The sequence below is a fragment of the Vespa mandarinia genome, chromosome 16, assembly GCF_050613455.1.
Source record: "Vespa mandarinia isolate Hongniang chromosome 16, ASM5061345v1, whole genome shotgun sequence".
Taxonomy (NCBI): domain Eukaryota; kingdom Metazoa; phylum Arthropoda; class Insecta; order Hymenoptera; family Vespidae; genus Vespa; species Vespa mandarinia.
Genome location: NC_140825.1, coordinates 4360001 through 4379494, shown reverse-complemented (window position 1 = coordinate 4379494; position 19494 = coordinate 4360001). Strand labels below are relative to the sequence as shown.

Below are 19494 nucleotides of genomic sequence, written 5' to 3'. Positions count from 1 at the left end.
TGTTTTTTTTTTATAAAAAATTATGACCTTTCGGAGACACTTACGAAAGACGAGAGATACTCACGAAAGACTTGATCATTTTTTTTCTTTTGGATAAATTCGTTTCCTTTTTAATCAGTAATAATTATTTTTATTTTTCTTCTTTTTTAATTTATTTTTCTTTTAGATTTAGAAATGCGAGCAGGCTTCATTCATGTTGAAAACTCACTTCCTTCTCTATATATTATTTACTTTCAATGCTTATAAGCTTTTGACCAATCAGAAGAGAAAACTGAAAATACGTTATTTTGAAACCATTTGAAAGATTTGAAACGTCTGCAGAAGCATTTCTAAGCTAAGGAAGGTTGGATCGTGACCAAGAATTTGTGAATATTGTGAGTTGATGCAAACAACTGAATAAGTGTTTAAATTAATAAACGTTGGAAACACTTAAAACGTTGATGTTTAATTATTTGAAATGATGTTTTTCATAAAAAATTTGTTTTGAACTTGTCACATTGCTTTAAAAGTATCTACCTTTTGTACAAGTTTCATTTAATCTGTAGGTATGTCATAAATGATTTATTTATGATAGAATTAGTTAATATATTTATGTTTATTCAATTAATGAAATTACATTTTAAGATGTACACACATATTTATCCTGTTAATATGTCACAGAAATATGTGATATTATTTTAATCTAAATTATTGTTTCAGGATATTCTATTTTGTTTGGATAACTTATTCTTTTATTAAGTACTAGTTTTTAAGGATGCTGAAAGGAAAAGAAAATATTCTTCAAGCTAATACAACTGCTTCTCAATTTGATCCTAAATTACAAGTTAATAATTTCAAAAAATTGAGAATTGCAAGCACAAATTCTGTATTAGCGGATGTCAACAATCAAGGAAGTAAAAAAAACGAGACTAGGATTGTACAAAATAATAAAACTGATTCGTCTAATTGTACAACGAAGAATAATCAAAATAATTTTTCAAAACAATCGCCTAAAATATCGCCTTCTTCGTCTAAATCAACGGAATCAAAGATTCAAGATAATTTTAATAATGCTTCCAATAATGACAAAAAGGATGTTGTGACTATAGAAAATACAGAACAGAACGATGTGAATAACAAAAAGAGCAAAAAGAAATGGGTATTAACGGATTTTGATATTGGACGTCCTCTTGGTAAAGGGAAATTTGGAAATGTCTATCTTGCTAGAGAAAAAAAGTCTAAATTTATTATAGCCATGAAAGTACTTTTCAAAGCGCAAATACAAAAGCAAGGAGTTGAAGATCAAGTTATGTTATATCAAGTGCAAAGGGAAATTGAGATACAAACTCACTTAAGGTAAAAAAAAAAAAAAAAAAAAAAAATGTTAAAATTACTCCAATTATCTCGCAAATAAATTTGATTTTTATTTGTTTATTTATTTTTTCTTTTTTTTTTTTTTTTTTTTTTTTTTTTTCTTATAGACATCCTAATATCCTACGTATGTACGGCTATTTTCATGATGAAAAAAGAGTGTATTTGATATTAGAATATGCTCCAAAAGGTGAATTGTATAAAGAATTGAATGCACAGCCCGACAAACGTTTTGACGAAGTTAGGTAAGTTTCTTCTTTTTCTTTCCTTTTTTTCTTTGAATTTGTCTATTCTTAAACAAAGTAATACGTATATATATATATATATATATATATATGTTCTAAGCATATTGAACAAAATATAACGAACGTGTATATTTACAGAACGGCTACGTATATGTCGCAATTAGCAGATGCATTAAAATATTGTCATAGTAAAAAAGTAATACATCGTGATATAAAGCCAGAAAATTTATTGCTTGGTCTAAAAGGTGAATTAAAAATGGCTGATTTTGGTTGGTCCGTTCATGCACCTTCGTCGAGACGAGAAACTTTATGCGGTACTCTTGATTATTTACCACCAGAAATGGTAATGGGAAAGACATATAATCACACTGTAGACTTATGGAGCGTTGGTGTACTATGTTACGAATGTTTAGTCGGTTCTCCACCATTCCTTGCACCAACTTACGAAGAAACGTATGTTAGAATTAAAAAGGCACAGTATAAATTTCCTGATTTTGTTAGCGAAGGCGCGAGAGACTTAATTTCAAAGGTAAAGAATATTTAATATTTTAATTATGTCGTGATGTTATTCTTTTTATTTATTTATTTTTTTTTATAATTTTTTTCCTTTCTCTTTTTTTTCTTTTTTTTTTTTTTTTTTTTTTTTTTTTCTTTTTTTTTTCCATTATAGTTACTAATCGTAAATCCAGATAAAAGACTGCCATTAGAAGATGTTTTAACTCATCCTTGGATAATGAAAAATCGCACAACGGAGCCCCATGTGCAGTGATAAATGTTATATTATTTTTATCTTCTAGACTGTCGCTGTATTTAATAATCTAGTAAATGACGGTTGATTTTTCGTGATTTAATAGATGGATCACTATAGGCGATTTTATAACAGAATTTTATAACTTAACAAAAACAGATAGATCACATTATTTAATTTTATTCGATAATGTTTGGACTATATATATATATATAATGAAATATCTTTCAATGATTTAACTTCACAAAAAATTACTAATCGGATTTATATTATTATTATCATTATTATTACTATTATTATTATTATCGGAATTATATTGATACGATGTTACAAAATAAAGATTTCGACGCAGCATCAATTTATTCGCTAGATATGTCATCAAATATTAAAATCATAAAATTTATTTGTGTAGTTATATCAGAATAATAGAAAAAAGAAAAAGAAAGTGAAGAATAGAATTTATAATGATTTTCTACAGAAATAAAAATATCATTTCATATTCAATTTACAGGAGACATTAATTAATAAAAAATAAATTGTATTCATTTGTAAGTATTGTAAATTGTTTCATTATTTCAAGCTAGTAGAAATTCAAAACTAATATAAATTCGTTTTGGCAAATGTTATACAAATAAAATATAATTAATGAATCAATTATTATATTTAATATATATCAATTATTCAAATTAAATATGGCGTATTTTAGTACATTTAAAATATGTCATCTTGTTTATAGATAACATAAAATTTATTTATGTTTACAAAATTGGTAAATACAGATAATGTTCTTCGTTAGATGGGTATCCGAACATTACCATTATATTTTGCCTTATTTCTCAAACGTCTTCATCATTTAATATTAACATCGGAATAAAAAAAGGATGTATATAATTTGTAAACATCGTAACTTAAAAATCCTAACCTATATAATTCCTATAACGTAAAAATATTATCTTACACAATTATTCGTTATTTCTAATGTCCTTAGAAATTCTGATAAAATTTCAATAATGGAAGAGAAGTGCCATATTAAAAGATTTTTAATAAGTTCGCCTCATGTTTCCATTGGTTCCATAACTACATCCACTATTGGTGCTTCTAACGGTGTATCCATAGGCGTTACTTCAGGATCTTTTTTAACTGAATATTGCTTTCTTAATTTTTCATAGTGTTTGATCTCCTGAACATTTTTAATATATTTTTAGAAATAACATTTAATAATGATAATAAAAAAAAGAAAAAAAAAATTATTAACAAAGTTTATAATTAATATTTCCCAAAATGCGTTTCATTATTCTATTATCTATTTATACAGATAAGTTACTTACTTTTTCATGAACCGACGGCCGCACTTTTTCAAACGCATTAGCGATATGTCGCATACAGATTTCTGGATGTGTGTGATACTGTATCATTAATTCTTTTAATGCTTCTATTCCAGCTTCTCTGATCAAAGATGCCAAATCGGCTCCAGTGTAACCATCACATTTTTCGTTATATCCTACTTCACCCAGATTAATATCTGCAGCTAATTTTGGTTTTGTACCGTTCTGTAAGGACATTAAAATTGATTTTAACAAATCGTAATTCACAAATTTTATAAAATTTATGAATCGTAGAGTATGTTTTAACCTTTGTTAGTGCTCTTAAAATATCAACACGATCTGCAGCAGTTGGTAATCCTACGTATAAAATTTTATCCAATCTTCCAGGTCTTAATACGGCAGGATCGATAATATCTGGACGATTGCTAGCAGCCATTAAGAATACTCCTTGTCTACTTTCAACTCCATCCATTTCTGTAAGCATCTGATTTACAACACGTGACGTGGCTGAATTGTCACCTTCTGTCCTCTTAGGGCACAATGCATCCAATTCGTCGAAAAATATAACACAAGGAGCAGAATTTCTTGCTCTCATAAAACATTGACGTACAGCTTTCTCACTTTCACCAACATACTATGAACAAATGAGACGTTAATTAAACTATTACCTATACGTTTATGAAAACAAGAATTAAAAATAGATTACCATATTGAGAAGTTCAGGTCCTTTTACGGAAATGAAGTTAATACCAGCTTCATTTGCGATAGCCTTGGCTAATAATGTTTTACCACAACCCGGAGGACCACACAATAATACACCCGTAGCAGCACTTAAACCCAATGCTGCAAAATGTTCGGCATGTCTTATAGGAGCCTAAAAAAAAAAAAAAAATGATTGATATATTATCGCAATAACTTGAGATTTTTACTGTGAAAGTGAAATAATATATGCATATATATATATATATTTACAAGAATAGCCATTTGTAATTCTTGTCTAATATCTTGTAATGAACCGATATCATCCCATGTGACATCAGGTACAGTAACAAATCCTTCTCTCTTTGCAGAAGGTTGAACCACCCGAAGTGCCACTTCAAAATCACTATCTTCAATGCAAAGAGTTCCTAATTTTTCCTTCGAAAGAGGAGGTTCGTTTCGTAACCATGTAAGTAAACTCGATAATTCTGGAGACTTTGATGGTTCTTGGGTTACATCCATTTCTAATCCTACATTGGAATTTTCTGATTGAGTCTTACTTATAGACGACACGGTATCTTCTATACACGTTGGAGCCTCGACAGTCGTAACATCATCGACTATATTTCCAGAATTTTCAAACGCTGGAACTTCTTTATCAGTTTGAGGATCAATTTCACTTATTTCTGGAGATTTAGAAATATTAATAGCTGGTACCGTTTCATTCAAGTCTTCAAAGATTCTACATATAAAGAGGTAAATTAATTAGATTGAATATTACAGGATTCTTATCGTAATAATTGATATTATGTGAGATTACGTTTACCTATCCACCGCAGCCATAGCAGCTTCTCTAATTAAAGCAACGAGATCTGCTCCTACAAAACCGGGTGTAAGCGAAGCTATTGTCGATAGACTAATGTTAGGAGCCAGAGCTACTTTTTCTGTATGTACTGCCAATATCTTTGCTCTTGCATCTTTATCCGGTATACCAAGACAAACTTCACGATCGAAACGTCCTGCTCTTCTTAAAGCAGGATCTAACGAATCTGGCCGATTTGTTGCTCCTATAACTAATACTCTATCTCCATTATCTTTTGTGCTTAGTTCTATAAAAAAAAAAAAAAGAAAGAAAGAAAAAAAAAGAAAGGAAGAAAAAAAAACGAAAAAACAAGATTAATAATATCTTAATAATATCTTTGGATATTGTATTTTTTATACATACAAATCTCCTTAATTTAATAAATGATATAAAAAGTACAACAAACCATCTAAACACGATAACAATTGTGCTACGATTCTTCGTTCCATTTCTCTTTGAGCCGTAGCTCTGTGCGGCGCAACAGCATCGATTTCATCCAGGAAAAGTACGCACGGTGCAATAGCAACTCCTTGATCAAATAATTCTCTAATACGTGCTTCACTTTCACCCGATACTCCAGCCACCAGTTCAGGTGCTGCTACTTTTAATAGAGGCACTGCTAATTCCTAATTTCAGGAATGTATAAAATATAAACAACATGGAGGATAATCTCTCATAAGGAATATAAATTTTTTTTTTTTCCAGAAAATAAATAAAGATAAGAAAGTATTTTATTATTTTTCAAATGAATTCCTTCGATAAAGAATATTTTTCTTATCTTTCCTGATTTTGTGATAGAACACTGAATATGTATATATATATATATATATATATATCACCTTAGAAGGATTATCCTGTATAAAATCAAAATATATATATATAAATAAAGTATCTATCTTACTCCAGCAATAGCGTGAGCCAGCAAAGTCTTTCCACAACCAGGTGGACCATGAAGTAAAAATCCTCTTAACGGAGATATGCCAAGTTGTTTAAATATCTCTGGATGTTTTATGTGTGCTAATAATTTGCATACTGTTTTCAAAACCTTATCATTTCCCCCAACATCCGCGAATGTTACTTTTGGTTCGGTAATTGGTATTGTTTTCACCCTTTTTGTTACAGGTAATTGTCCGCTGTCATTTTCTTTATCTCTTTGTCTTTTCCTAGTTGTCGTTTCTGTTTGTGTTTTAGGAATAGAAACCTCATTCTTTGACTGAAACATTAAGATTATAATTTTTTAAATATTTTATTAATATTTCTTTCATGTTGTATTAAAACATGAAATCTATTTATTCGTCTATTACCATTTGGACCAATTGTCTTTCCTCCTTAGAATCGGAGGACTTTTGTACAACCGGCTGAGAATTTGTATTTTCTTGTAAATTTTTATTTGCAACTGTAGAATCTTCCACCTTTATATCAGACTTTGGATCACACTTCTCAACGTCATCATCACTGCTAATATCTATAAGTTCTTTGTCACTGGAATTTCCATTCTGCTTGCCCTTTGATTTCTTGAACATTTTTAATAATACATCTCCTAATATTGCAGGTTGTGGATCTGACTAAAATCCATTGATTTTGTTTGACAAAAATTGATAAAAAAAAAAAAAAGAAGCTATGGCAATAAAAATAATATATTTATATATATATATATATATATACTGATACCTCAACATCAACTTCATCATCATCGTCGTCCTCCTCATAAGCATACCAATCACGTGAAGACTTTTTGGCAAACATCTCAGTAAGTTCGTCGTATGCTTTACGTACAAGTGCTCTAAATGCGCTACGCTTTTTTCCACGATAGTCACGATATTTTCTTTGAAGGGTATCAGCCATTTCATTTACATCAATATATACTCTGTTTTCATTTTCATGCATATACTAGAATATAGTATTACACATGAGATATTTTGAAAATAATACTCCCTTTTACGTATATATTTTTTCTATATGTTTGTGTTAGATAATATATGTATATATATATACACACGTATTTATTAGATAAAAATATATAATATATAAACACATGGAAAATATTATTTTTTGGTTATTCGAATAGATATAGTAAATGCAATATGTTACATGTTTTCTGCCATGTATGTGTAATATTATCTGATCCAACGTTAAATATTGTGTAAGTCACTCGAATAATCTGTCAGTACCAGTTGTTATGTTGTAATAATCGGAATAAATCACGTAAAAGAACATTATATATAACGAAAATCAAAATGGTCTATTAATCCCAATTTTTCGATATGTCTAAACGAATTGCAAACGTATGTTTGTTTTTAACAGTATAGATTTCTTTTATATATTATTTAAATATAAACATTACCGTTTGAACACGAGATATTAATAATTGATCTTTGAAAAATCGGTGAGAATTTTCTATTTTGTGTTTATTGTCCATATTTTTTGATTTATAATCACCACTAGATCCTTGTAAGGGAATGATATCAATCGATGAATTTAATTTTCCAACTTTTTGCATTTTTGTTAAGGTTTACCGTCGAACCAGCAGGCACAACTATTTCAAAGAATTAGCTTTACATATAAGTTATCTTTTATATTCCCTGTTATTTTACACGCTTCATAAAGACGCATAGATACGCTACTGATCATACCACCAAACTGATGATAATCACTAAAAATTGCATCTTACGCGGCTTTTATAGTAAAATTTGTACAACTTGTGACCATTTGGACAAATCAATATATTCAGTTTATATTTACGAATTGATTTATTAAATTGTATTACAAATAATTTCAAAATATTATATTTATACGTTCATTGCATTTTATTAATTGAATGACAAGGAAAAATGAACGAATCAAAGATTTGCTTAATTTATGCGACTATGTTAAATGGACCAATCAGAGAAATCGAACTGTTGGTGCAGGTGTTCTCAATGTGAAATTCTCGGACTCCTTCGGTATCAAAGATAGAGAACCATTGTTATAGTAAACTTTATTAAAATTGAAGATATTTTTTAAATAAATTTATTAGCGAAATCTATTTAATTTGATTAATTGATTTTAAAGAATATCTTAAAAGATTAAAAGTAAAATTTTATTCTGATTTTGTTGGCGATAGCAAAAAGAAATATACACTTATGTACAGTATAATTGATTCTTAATGATCTCATTTTAAGTTTAAATTCATCCAGGTAAATAAAAGTTAATGACAATATTTTCAAACATATTTGATCGATTAATAATTTATGTTTTTTTCTTCATATTTAGATGATTATGAATAATGGAACTAGTAATCAAGTAATTTTTGCAACAGGAGGTTATGATCATACTATAAAATTATGGCAACCGCATACAGGGAATTGCAAACGTACTTTTACAGAAACAGAATTTGTATCCTTTTATTCTATTATGTTAAGAATAAATTAATCATTATTCGATAATTTTATCTTACCTTCAATAACAATATTTTTCCTCAATAAATTTTAGCAAGTAAATGCTCTAGATATTACACCTGATAAGTATTTTATAGGAGCAGCAGGATATCAACATATTCGCATGTACGATTTAGGAGCAAATGATCCAAATCCAATTATCACTTACGAAGGAGGTTCCAAAAATGTCAGCGGATTTGGCTTTCAGGCATGACAGAACATTAGAATAGTTGAAATATAAAAAAGTAATTAAATGTTATTGTATCCTTATGAATTATAATTGTTAATTCTTATAGGAAGAAGGTAAATGGATGTATACCGGAGGTGAGGATTGTTCTGCACGTATATGGGATCTTAGGTATATTAAATAATTTTAGAAAATTCATTTGTAAATAAATATGAGGAATTAATATTTAATTGTATTTCAGATATTATAATGGTAAATGTCAAAGAATATTTCAAGTCTCTGCTCCTGTAAATTGTGTATGCTTGCATCCTAATCAAGCAGAATTAATAGTCGGCGATCAAAGTGGCGTTATACATTTATGGGATCTTCGTTCGGATCATAATGAACAATTGGTACAGCAATAATTATAATTTAATAATTTTCTTTTTTTTTATTTAGAAAAATACCAAGTATATATTTCTAATAACAAATTTCTCTCTTTATAGATACCAGAAACTGAAGCTTCTATACAAGATATTGCAATAAATCAAGATGGTACATATATGGCTGCTGTAAATAATAAAGGTCATTGTTACATCTGGACGCTAACAGGAGGTATTGGAGAGGAACCAACCAAACCTATTCCTCGCCATAAACTTTTGGCTCATAATCGTTATGGATTACGTTGTAAATTTAGTCCCGATTCTACGTAAGTAAAAATTCAATTCATTGATTTTATATTTGTTAATAAAGAAAAAAGAAAAAAAAAAAAGTAGATTTTATATATTTAGCCTGCTCGTGACTACGTCTGCTGATCAAACCGCTAGAGTATGGAAAACTACGGATTTCTCAGAGATACAGGTATTGCAACATGAAGCAAAACGTTGGGTTTGGGATGCAGCTTTCAGTGCAGATTCACAATATGTATTCACCGGTATAATTATTATAGATAATGCTAAAAACTCGATAGAATAGACTTTAATATTATCATTTTCTTTAGCTTCTTCTGATGGCATTGCAAGATTATGGAACGTTACAACTGGAGCGATAGAACGCGAGTATAAAGGCCATCAAAAAGCAGTAACCGCATTGGTATTTTATGAAGAAGCTGTAACGACGACGGCTTAATAGCTGAAACGAAAGGTGTATAGAATAAATCTTTTCTAATTTATTAAAACGATAAACTAATGTTTCTACAGAACGATACACAATATTATTTAGAGAAATAATATTATGTTCGCAATAAACTATATATATATTATACATACGTATTACACACACACACACACATATATATATATATATATATATAAATATAATGAGTGAATTGTGAATATGACGTGTAAAAAAAAAAAAAAAAGAAAAGAAAAGAAAAGAAAAAGAAAAAAAAACCAGGATATGTAGAGAAAATATATCATTTCAGATTTTTCACTAAAGTTAGATCGAATGTAATATTAGAAAGAAGGGAAAATCTGAAATTTTCGTTTCAATTTATTTCATTTCGTTTTATTTCGTTTCTTACATCGAACGAATATATGAGTGACTAATTCGCCGTTCGTAAGAACGATAAACGAAATGTAACGATGATAAACCTAATAAATGTTAGGATGATAAACGTAAATGAAGTATATTCCTTTGAAGCGAATGCTTTGTAATTCAGTAGTCGATCGGATATCCAATAACGAACAGCTTCGTATGTTCCGTCGTGTCGTATCGTATGTTCTTTCTTAAAAAATATTCTCAGTTACGAAATTCTATTGAATATTAGAATAGACTATGTGTTGATATAGTATCGTGTAAGATAAAAGATATCGTTATCGTCATATTACTGTTTATTGTCGTTATCTCTCTATTTATTAGTATATCCATAATACTATTCTATTAAAATGATATTTACGTTTGTCTTCCGAACGTCCAGGAAATTATTAGAGCTACATGCTGTAAGAAAAAAACATATTAGAAATCTGCATTTTAAATTTTATCCAAATACAAGTTCGCTTGTATCAGAGCGTGAGTAAATCATTGAATTTTAAATGAAAGTTTCATTAAAAACATTCTATCTGTGTAGTTTCATTATTGAAGAAAGATCTTTTTAATAATTATTATTTAAAAACAAATTTATAAATTGTGTCGATTAGTAATAAAAATAAAATAAAATTTTCGATGTACATATGTGCTTTTCTTTTCTTTTTTTTTGTTTCTTTTTTTTTTTTTTTGTTCATACTGCTTTCATGTTAACGTTGGATAAAATATTTTCAATATTTATTTTAATTTTCTTTCTAAACTTTTTTTTTTTTTATTATAAAAAATGAGTACGAATTCGAATACGAATTTCATACCTCGTTCGATTTACGTACGTATACACATGCGCATTCTAATGAATTAATTAGTTACTATTCCTAGGTAAGACCGAAAAATTGAATATGTATCAAGCAATAAATCAAGCTTTGGACATTACTTTGAAAAAAGACACATCCGCAGGTGAATATTTATTTCTTTTTTTCTTTTCTTTTACATAAATGAATTTAATATGAACTTGAATCGATTATACTATCGAAAACTGATTATTTGCGCTTGTATTGCTTAAAACAAAACCTTGGAAAGACTGATAACAGCAAAATATTTCCGAGAATAATAATAATAATAATAATGATGATGATGATGATGATGATGATACATTTTAATGAGAAACATATGCATTCGATAATAAAAAGTAATAATGATAGGAGAGAATGAAAAATTTATTAAAGAAAATACTGATAAGAGAATACATTAACATTGTCGATAAGCTATGTGTGTAGGTTATTATAATTGTATAATTTTCTCTTCTCTCTCTCTCTTTTTTCTACATATTTTTTTTCTTTTCGTCTATTTTCTTTTCCACTTTTTAATGCAGTAATATTCGGTGAGGACGTTGCATTCGGTGGTGTATTTCGTTGCACCGTAGGACTTCAAAAACGTTATGGTTCCGATCGAGTATTCAACACCCCATTATCCGAACAAGGTATCGCAGGTTTTGGTATAGGTTTAGCGAACTGCGGTACAACCGCTATTGCAGAAATTCAATTTGCTGATTATATATTTCCTGCATTTGATCAGGTGATTAAATATATTGGATTTATTATATCTTTGCTTTCTTTCTTTTCTTTTTCTCTTTTTAATGGATTATTAATGGATTTACGTTTCAAATACAATTTTTATTTTGTTATTGTCAGTTAGTTAATGAAGCAGCAAAATGCAGGTACAGAAGCGGCGGAATGTTCGACTGCGGAAAATTAACGATTCGTACACCTTGCGGTGCGGTAGGACACGGAGGACATTATCATTCTCAAAGTCCAGAAGCTTACTTCGCTCACACGCCTGGATTAAAGGTACGTATTTATTTATAATATTTGCAATAAAAGAAAAAAAAAAAAAAGAAGAAACATCTATTATACCGTGTATATGTAAATAACTATAATATCATTGTTACCGACAGAGCAGTAAGCTTTGATAAAACAGTAAGTAATAGAAATTTTTACTTTAACATCGTGTTATATAACTTTATTTTTTTTTCAATCTTTATATAATTTAATAATACATACATATCTTTATAATTTATTAAAATTAATGATGTTACGATAATTGTTGACTGATTTCGTAATATTTCTTCGTCATTTTTTTCTTATCGCTCGGTGTGTTACGTTTTTCAATTATAATTTTCTAATATATTCAATTTCCAATTTACAATTATTGATATTAATTGAAAGATTATATATTTTATGTAATTATGTAAATATATATATGCGTGCACTACACATTAACCCCGTATAGAATGATGATTATAATATTAAATCACATATGATATTATCTATCGTTCGAAATGTAAAATATTCTTCAAAACATTTTCGTTAATTAGGCTCTATCGTAGGTCGTTTAAGAAAAAACGTGTTTTTTTTTTCTTTTTTTTTTCTTTTTTTTTTGTTGATTCATTCAATTCATTCATAGACACTATACGTAACCACTTATGTAAACAATTTTATATCAATTGATATATCGTTCGTCGCATACGTGTTAAAATCTGTTAATAATATGTACGACAAATATATATACTCATCGTAATTAAAGAGTTCATAATATTTTGTATTATACTCGTTCATGAAGAAAAAAAAAATTGGCATTCGTTATGTTAAATTAAAATTTTAATAAAAACTAAATGATCTTCCTAAATTTCAGATGTTTTATAATATTTTTTGACAACAATGAAATAAAAAAGAGAAAAAAAATTTTATTAAACAGCGTTCATCGTCGCAGGTTTTTCTTTCTTTCTTTCTTTTTATTTTTAACATTGGTACTTCTATTAATTCCTGCAACATATTTCGTCGGGATTCTGGCGTTGTTTCATATGGAATTTAATAATTACATCCGTGAATTAAACGTACACGACACGGATATGGCACGGAAACGACACGGAAATGACATAATAAATCAAGGCGATCCTGTTAAGAAGGTTATTTCGAAGTTAAACATTTTTTTTTATTTCTTTTTTTTTTTTACAAATTATAATAAAATATATTTTTGTTTAAACAATTTATACGTTTGATTTATGAAAACATTTATATCGATTATCATTCGTTTTATTATTTTAAATCAGACTTATAATAGTTAATGAATTAAGATATCTGTTTAAGATAAAATCTATCGTTATCTTTTGAGATCTGTTTTATCGACCGACATAACCCTTTACATAACAATTTACTAAAGTTGTAGGTAGATGTCGATACTATAAGAATATACGTTTACGTGGTAATGTAGAAAATCGTCGTATAAAAATGCAGATGGCGGAACGGATAAATCAAAGTGCTTAAAGAAATTTAACGAAAAATAATATCAATTTATACATACATATATATATATTTTTTTCTAGATTAATATTCGCTATGACGATTATGATAATAATAAAATAATTTAGAAAATGTAAGAACTTTATACGAGATAGTTTCCTAAGATTTTACGTTGGATGGATAATATCAATCATAGTTTTTAATAATTAATTGGAAAAAAATATGATCTTAGATGTTCTTTGGCGATATCTTTATAAAATACTTTCAAAGACTCTCATCCTTCTTCTTTTAAAGACATTTTCCTCTATCAGTAAAGGCCTTTAACTTTGAACAAGAAATTCCATGAATATTGTAAGACGACGCGTGCTTTACCTATGCATGAAGAAAGTTTTCTACGTATTATATATATAATATATATATATATATATATATATATATATATAATACGTGCGCACATGTATGTATGTATGGTATAGTTTGTTCTACACATACACAAATAATACATATGTATATATTTTTTTTATATCTATACACACATATAATATTACATTATATATATAACTTACATCTATATATTATTCTTATATATATCTATATACTCATATAATATTACATCTATGCACATATCTTATATCTATATATTAGTCATATATGCTAACTTATATAGATTCATATAGATGTAGATAGATTCATAGAGATCTATATACATATATAGAGATATGTATTACGTACATATATACACGTGTTGTACACATGTAAACAGCATGCAATAAATGTGCATCTATAGTGTTCTCGCGAATGAGTAATTGTATTATATCAGAAATGTAATTTTTGCGGAAATAAAAAAGAAAACATATCGTTTGTTTCAGTTAAAAAAGAAAAAAAAAAGGAGGAAAGGAAGGAAGAAAGAAAGAAAGAAAGAAAGAAAGAAAGAAAGAAAAAAAGAAAAAAAGAAAGAAAGAAAGAAAGAAAGAAAGAAAGAAAGAAAGAAAGAAAGAAATAAAGAAAATGGAAATCTCAATGAATTTTCTATTACATTATATCTTCCTCTTTTCTCTTTATTTTATTTTACGGTGATCCTGATTTCTTTCGAATAGATCATATTTGTTATCTCATATTGTTTCTTTTATAGATCGTAATACCACGAGGACCCGTACAAGCGAAAGGACTTTTATTGAGTTCCATCGAGGAACCAGATCCTTGTATAATCTTCGAACCAAAGATCCTTTATCGTACAGCTGTTGACGAGGTACCAGTTGGACATTATAAAATTGAAATTGGTAAAGGAGAAATAGTAAAAGAAGGTAGTTCTATCTATACATTTGTTTATGTATATATATACATTATTTTATATAATTACATATATATATATTTACAGGGTTTTATTTTAACCAGAAAAAAAAGAAATTAGCCTAAAAAAAGTCTAATTAGGTTTAATAGACTAATTCTAAAAAAATTCTTTTAATAAAAATCTAAGAACTTTTGCCCTACCATATATATATATATATATATATATATATATATATATATATATATACATAAGTAGTATAAATATAAGTTTGTATAGGTTTCATACATAGAAACACACGCACACGCACACAGACACACATATACTATTAATAATAAATTTCTATTTTAACATAGGAAAAGATGTGACTCTTATAGGATGGGGTACGCAGGTGCATGTACTATTAGAAACAGCCGATATCGTCGAAGAAAAGCTCGGTGCATCTTGCGAGGTGATAGACCTTCTTTCCATTATACCTTGGGATGCAGAACTAGTTTGCAAGGTAATCCAATTCCAATCTAATTCTTAATTTACATACAAAACGATGCAATGTCACGTATAAATGAATTCTACGATAAACAAATATTATACTCATTATATACATATTAGACAAAATCATTTGAAATTTTTTTTTATCATTTCATATATATATATATATATATATATATATATATATATATATATATTTTTTTTTTTTTCTTTTTACTTTTTTTTCTCCTTCATAACACGCAATCTCACAATATTCAAGCTTCAAACTATAATAATAGTATAATTAATAGCGTCAAGAAATGGAAATATTTACGTAGGCCAGGGTTCAAGCATTATCCTTTGGACTGACGTCCAGCGATGCAGATCGTAATTGGAAAGTTCGTTTCGTTGGTAAATTCATAGAGATATTCGTGGTTAAATCTCTCGTTTCTTTCTCTCGATACTTCGACGAGTCCACGGACTGTTAGTTTGCGCAACTAAGAAACTGTTTCGAAGGCTCATCGAGAAGGTTGCTAATCGGAAGATTAGGTCTCTCTTCAACAACAGGAATAGAAATAGAAAGAGAGAGAGAAAGAGAAAGAGAGAAAGAGAGAGAGAGTGAGAGAGAGAAAGAGAGAGAAGGTGAGAAAGAGCACGTGTTTCTTACGTCTTCAGAACGAAATCAGCCTGCTCAGATAGCTCGAGATCCGCGATCGAACGCTCAGCGTTTATAAGGACTCTATCTTTCCCGTTCCACGTGTTCTCCATCTTGCGTAATGTCTCCATGAGCAAACGTGCGCGCGCGCACGTTAGAACGTAGACCGTCGTTCGTTGTTGGATGAATATGGCTGAACTATCTCGACCGAAACGTTAGAATATCTTGCCAATAAACTTTCGCATTTACGATGTATAATTTTTACTCGTATATACATACATATGTGTATATATATATATATATATACTTGCCTATATATGATTTCTTTTCTTTTTTCCTTTCTTTCTCTCTCTCTCTCTCTCTCTCTCTCTCTCTCTCTCTCTCTCTCTCTCTCTCTTGTTATTTTCCTTTTTTTCTCTTAATATCCTTATCTATGAACGCGTATAATTATACGATTCATTCGTTCCACCTTACACACTTAACACTCATAATATATACGATCTAATAGTGTGGATATTAATATCAGTTGTATTTCTTTTGATTTTTATTAAAAAGTATTCATTCGGAATAAAAATCTGTCTTTATCGGCGAGATGAAAGAAAGAAAGAAAGAAGAAAGAATTCGTCATTATTATCGCGTTGTTTGAACAAATACAGAGAGATTATTAAGGAAGTGCAATTTACAAAGGTGTCATTAAGGATAAATAATGATTAAAGAAAGGTACCGTGCGTGCTTGTGTGCATGCATAATTGTGTGTCTGTGTATGTATATATGTATGTGTGTCCGTTCGCTACATCTGTATAAGTATGTGCGTCGTTGATGACGTAGAAAGCAACGCTGACAGGCTTCAAAAATATAAATTGCCTCGTAGTATTCTGATAATCCAATTGTAGGCGACTCTATCTATCTATCTCTCTCTCTTTCTCTCTTTCTTTCTTTCTTTCTTTCTTTCTCCATGGGTCTTAATTACGCTAAATCGGATGAAGTTTCGCGTAATCCATGCTCGGGATCAGCCTTGGGTAAATTATCGATGTGATTTTATGCCAAGAATCGCGTCGCGTGCACGCGCCATAACGCACTTTCCAATCGGTTTTGTTAATGATTTACAAGTATTAATCGTGTTATATCTATACAATATAGGAACTCGCGTACGTAAATGTACGTATATACTATCATATCAGAGACTGCGTCTTAATTACTTATCTAGGTACAATAACGTAAAAGTTGTAAACTTCGTAAATTGAACACCGGCAGTTAGGTTGTACGGTGTTCCTACCCGATTTGATTATCGATAATATGTAATACCGGCTATGGTGTTAATGCGCCATTTAACATCTGTCCCCTTCCATATAAATAAATTATTATGATGGATTGAACACAAATCGTAAATCATGATGATAATTTGATCGTACGTCCAACGTACATACGTATGTATCAAACGTTGGTGTATCTGGATATCCACATAAATACTAGTCTATGGATATTATACACGTTGCGAATTTAATTATCATCTAAAAACTTTCTCTTCTATATATATATTTTTTTCTCTCATTGTCAATTAATATTATATATCTTTTTTTTTCTTTTTTTTTTTTTTGTTTTGTTTTGTGCATCTTTTCATCGAAGTCCGTGAGGAAGACCGGACGTGTCATCGTTGCGCACGAAGCACCAAAGACCAATGGTTTTGGGGCGGAAATAGCGGCTCGTATTCAGGTAAAAATAATTATTTTTTATTTTCATATGATTATGATCAATATGATCGATTCGATAAAAGGAAATTTGTTTTACTCCTTAGCTAATTCATTTTCTTTATTGCGTTAACTAGATACTGTGAAATGTTACTATCTACGATCAGATGTCGAGAGAGAAAGAGAGAGATTCAATTTCGAGATTGTAGAATAATAAATATGTACATAGATATCCTAAATGTCATTGCACAATGAGATAAAATTTTTTTTTCTCTCTCTCTCTCTCTTTTTTCTCTCATTCTTCGGGGCAACGTACGCTACGCTACGATTGTTAATGTCTTTGATCATCGCAATTGAGTGCAATTAGCGGTAATAAAATTAATTACCAGACGTTGAATTTCTTCTTATGACTTCGAAATTATACCGCGTTTCTATATCGATATATATATATATATATATATATATATATATATATATATATATATATATTAAAGATAATTATAAAGAAAGAGTTATTTCATCCTTCGAACGTTTAAAATCATATTACCTAATTAGATTCCTTGTTAAAATAAATGTTTTTTAAATCTTAACTATAACATCGCTTACTATTACAATAATTATCATAATAATTTTGTTTTATAAAAAAATTAATATTTGCTAATATTATAACGCAGGAGGAATGTTTCTTAAACTTGGAGGCACCGATTATGAGGATCACCGGTTGGGACACACCATTTCCATACATTTACGAGGATTTATATTTACCGGACAAATGGCGTTGTTTCGCCGCAGTTAAAAAGAGCCTTGACTATTGAAAGATCGCCTCCGTCTATGAATGTGGATGAAAGGCTGGAATAAATGAGGGAGAAAGGGAGTTTAGAACTCTCTGGGTACCACCCATCGAAGTGATACATGTGTCTTTCAAACTCGAAATGAATTCCGTGACATCGATTTTTCGTATTTGCGGCATATGTGCCTATACTTACATTGCCACAGTTACATCGGCTTGTCACGTGCTCTTAGACCGGTCCCGCGACAATTTGATCGTATCATGCTAGTTCTCTCTCTATCTATCTATCTCACTATTTCTATTTCTATATTTATCTTTATCTCTTTTTCTATCTAGTGTTTGCACCCTTTCTGATCGTATCAAAGAACGTGATCTCTTTCTCCTTTGACATGGATAACAATCGCTTAGATTTTAAACGGATCCCTCGACGGATCCATTTTTTTTCTTTTTCTTTTCAATCGTAACAATGTCGTCGTCGTCGATATATTAATATATATTAATATTAAAAGATATAACAATATTAAGATATATTAATATATATCGTTACACCCAATTGGTCGAGAACGTTTATTTAATAACGAGTAAAACTTTTATAGACGTGTAAAAGAATTCCCGCAAATTGGTATGTATAAGACGCCGTCGCCGTCGCCGTCGCCGTCGCCGTTGCCATTGCCGTTGCCGTTGCCGTTGCCGTCCCTTCCACCCTCCTCTCCCCGAGGGCAGGCAATTGGATCGGCAGGTATTTGGATATCTCTAAACGCGGATCGTACGATTACGTACGAGAGAAAAAAAAACTATACTCAGTTCGGCAGGCATTAATTGTTATCGATAGGTTTTTGCTTAAAAGAGTTATATGTATATCCCTGGCCCAGTTTAGTCTCGACCAAACCCACATAAATCCTTTCGCGTTTAATTTAATGAGACGAAGAAAGACGATACGCCGGGCGTCGATGGCGACGGTGATGTTAACG

The 19494-nt window shown here is 29.5% G+C and overlaps 4 protein-coding genes across 13 annotated transcripts in view; 3 read left to right on the top strand and 1 right to left on the bottom strand.

The window, feature by feature from the left end:
• Positions 1 to 208: 208 nt before the first annotated feature.
• Positions 209 to 2847, top strand: LOC118442313 (aurora kinase C). Its single transcript, XM_035867765.2, has 5 exons — positions 209 to 545; positions 700 to 1335; positions 1461 to 1595; positions 1734 to 2124; positions 2266 to 2847. The coding sequence occupies exons 2-5, from the start codon at positions 755 to 757 to the stop codon at positions 2362 to 2364; spliced, it is 1206 nt and encodes a 401-aa protein (XP_035723658.1). The 5' UTR covers positions 209 to 545; positions 700 to 754; the 3' UTR covers positions 2365 to 2847.
• Positions 2848 to 2984: 137 nt separating this feature from the next.
• Positions 2985 to 7880, bottom strand: smid (nuclear valosin-containing protein-like smid). 5 transcript variants are annotated; one of them, XM_035867735.2, is made up of 11 exons: positions 7574 to 7880; positions 6901 to 7119; positions 6534 to 6794; positions 6131 to 6442; positions 5636 to 5855; positions 5194 to 5440; positions 4641 to 5109; positions 4375 to 4542; positions 3976 to 4302; positions 3672 to 3893; positions 2985 to 3523 (listed from the first exon to the last, which is right to left on the bottom strand). In XM_035867735.2, exons 1-11 carry the CDS (start codon positions 7727 to 7729, stop codon positions 3398 to 3400), a joined length of 2727 nt encoding a protein of 908 aa, XP_035723628.1. In that variant the 5' UTR covers positions 7730 to 7880; the 3' UTR covers positions 2985 to 3397. The 5 variants fall into 5 exon arrangements, with proteins under 5 accessions (XP_035723628.1, XP_035723627.1, XP_035723629.1 ...); XM_035867734.2 differs by having other exon boundaries at positions 5194 to 5476; positions 7574 to 7879; XM_035867736.2 differs by having other exon boundaries at positions 5194 to 5476; positions 6534 to 6743; positions 7574 to 7879.
• Positions 7881 to 8156: 276 nt separating this feature from the next.
• Positions 8157 to 10749, top strand: Lst8 (MTOR associated protein, LST8). Of its 4 annotated transcripts, none has more exons than XM_085661803.1 (8): positions 8157 to 8405; positions 8482 to 8604; positions 8701 to 8853; positions 8942 to 9003; positions 9074 to 9224; positions 9318 to 9520; positions 9588 to 9672; positions 9812 to 10749. In XM_085661803.1, the coding sequence occupies exons 2-8, from the start codon at positions 8482 to 8484 to the stop codon at positions 9860 to 9862; spliced, it is 828 nt and encodes a 275-aa protein (XP_085517929.1). In that variant the 5' UTR covers positions 8157 to 8405; the 3' UTR covers positions 9863 to 10749. The 4 variants fall into 4 exon arrangements, with proteins under 4 accessions (XP_085517929.1, XP_085517930.1, XP_035723666.1 ...); XM_085661804.1 differs by having other exon boundaries at positions 8158 to 8405; positions 9603 to 9672; XM_035867773.2 differs by having other exon boundaries at positions 8159 to 8405; positions 9588 to 9745.
• The window catches only part of BckdhB (Branched chain keto acid dehydrogenase E1 subunit beta), an 11084-nt gene continuing 2040 nt past the window's right edge, over positions 10451 to 19494 (top strand). Inside the window, exons 1-8 of one of the 3 annotated variants that reach the window (XM_085661802.1) lie at positions 10451 to 10526; positions 11215 to 11292; positions 11708 to 11910; positions 12027 to 12182; positions 14767 to 14938; positions 15279 to 15424; positions 17672 to 17758; positions 18408 to 19494. The exon at positions 18408 to 19494 is cut by the window's right edge and continues 2040 nt beyond it. In XM_085661802.1, the coding sequence (XP_085517928.1) occupies positions 11235 to 11292; positions 11708 to 11910; positions 12027 to 12182; positions 14767 to 14938; positions 15279 to 15424; positions 17672 to 17758; positions 18408 to 18548 (963 nt within the window). In that variant the 5' untranslated portion in view covers positions 10451 to 10526; positions 11215 to 11234 and the 3' untranslated portion in view covers positions 18549 to 19494. Of the gene's footprint in view, positions 10527 to 10683; positions 10822 to 11214; positions 11293 to 11707; positions 11911 to 12026; positions 12183 to 14766; positions 14939 to 15278; positions 15425 to 17671; positions 17759 to 18407 lie in introns of those variants that run through there. The other 2 variants (XM_085661801.1, XM_035867766.2) reach the window with 2 other exon arrangements.

What these genes read in the sequence shown, in the direction of transcription:
- Lst8 (XM_035867773.2), top strand. Translation starts at nt 8,482, where the DNA reads ATGATTATGAATAATGGAACTAGTAATCAAGTAATTTTTGCAACAGGA. An exon ending in CTTTTACAGAAACAGAATTT is followed by an intron (nt 8,605 to 8,700) that starts GTATCCTTTTAT and finishes AATAAATTTTAG; the next exon opens with CAAGTAAATGCTCTAGATAT. An exon ending in CGGATCATAATGAACAATTG is followed by an intron (nt 9,225 to 9,317) that starts GTACAGCAATAA and finishes CTCTCTTTATAG; the next exon opens with ATACCAGAAACTGAAGCTTC.
- LOC118442313 (XM_035867765.2), top strand. Translation starts at nt 755, where the DNA reads ATGCTGAAAGGAAAAGAAAATATTCTTCAAGCTAATACAACTGCTTCT. An exon ending in GAGATACAAACTCACTTAAG is followed by an intron (nt 1,336 to 1,460) that starts GTAAAAAAAAAA and finishes TTTTTCTTATAG; the next exon opens with ACATCCTAATATCCTACGTA. An exon ending in AAACGTTTTGACGAAGTTAG is followed by an intron (nt 1,596 to 1,733) that starts GTAAGTTTCTTC and finishes GTATATTTACAG; the next exon opens with AACGGCTACGTATATGTCGC.
- smid (XM_035867734.2), bottom strand. Translation starts at nt 7,729, where the DNA reads ATGCAAAAAGTTGGAAAATTAAATTCATCGATTGATATCATTCCCTTA. An exon ending in ATGATGAAGTTGATGTTGAG is followed by an intron (nt 6,795 to 6,900) that starts GTATCAGTATAT and finishes AATGGATTTTAG; the next exon opens with TCAGATCCACAACCTGCAAT. An exon ending in AAAGACAATTGGTCCAAATG is followed by an intron (nt 6,443 to 6,533) that starts GTAATAGACGAA and finishes TTAATGTTTCAG; the next exon opens with TCAAAGAATGAGGTTTCTAT.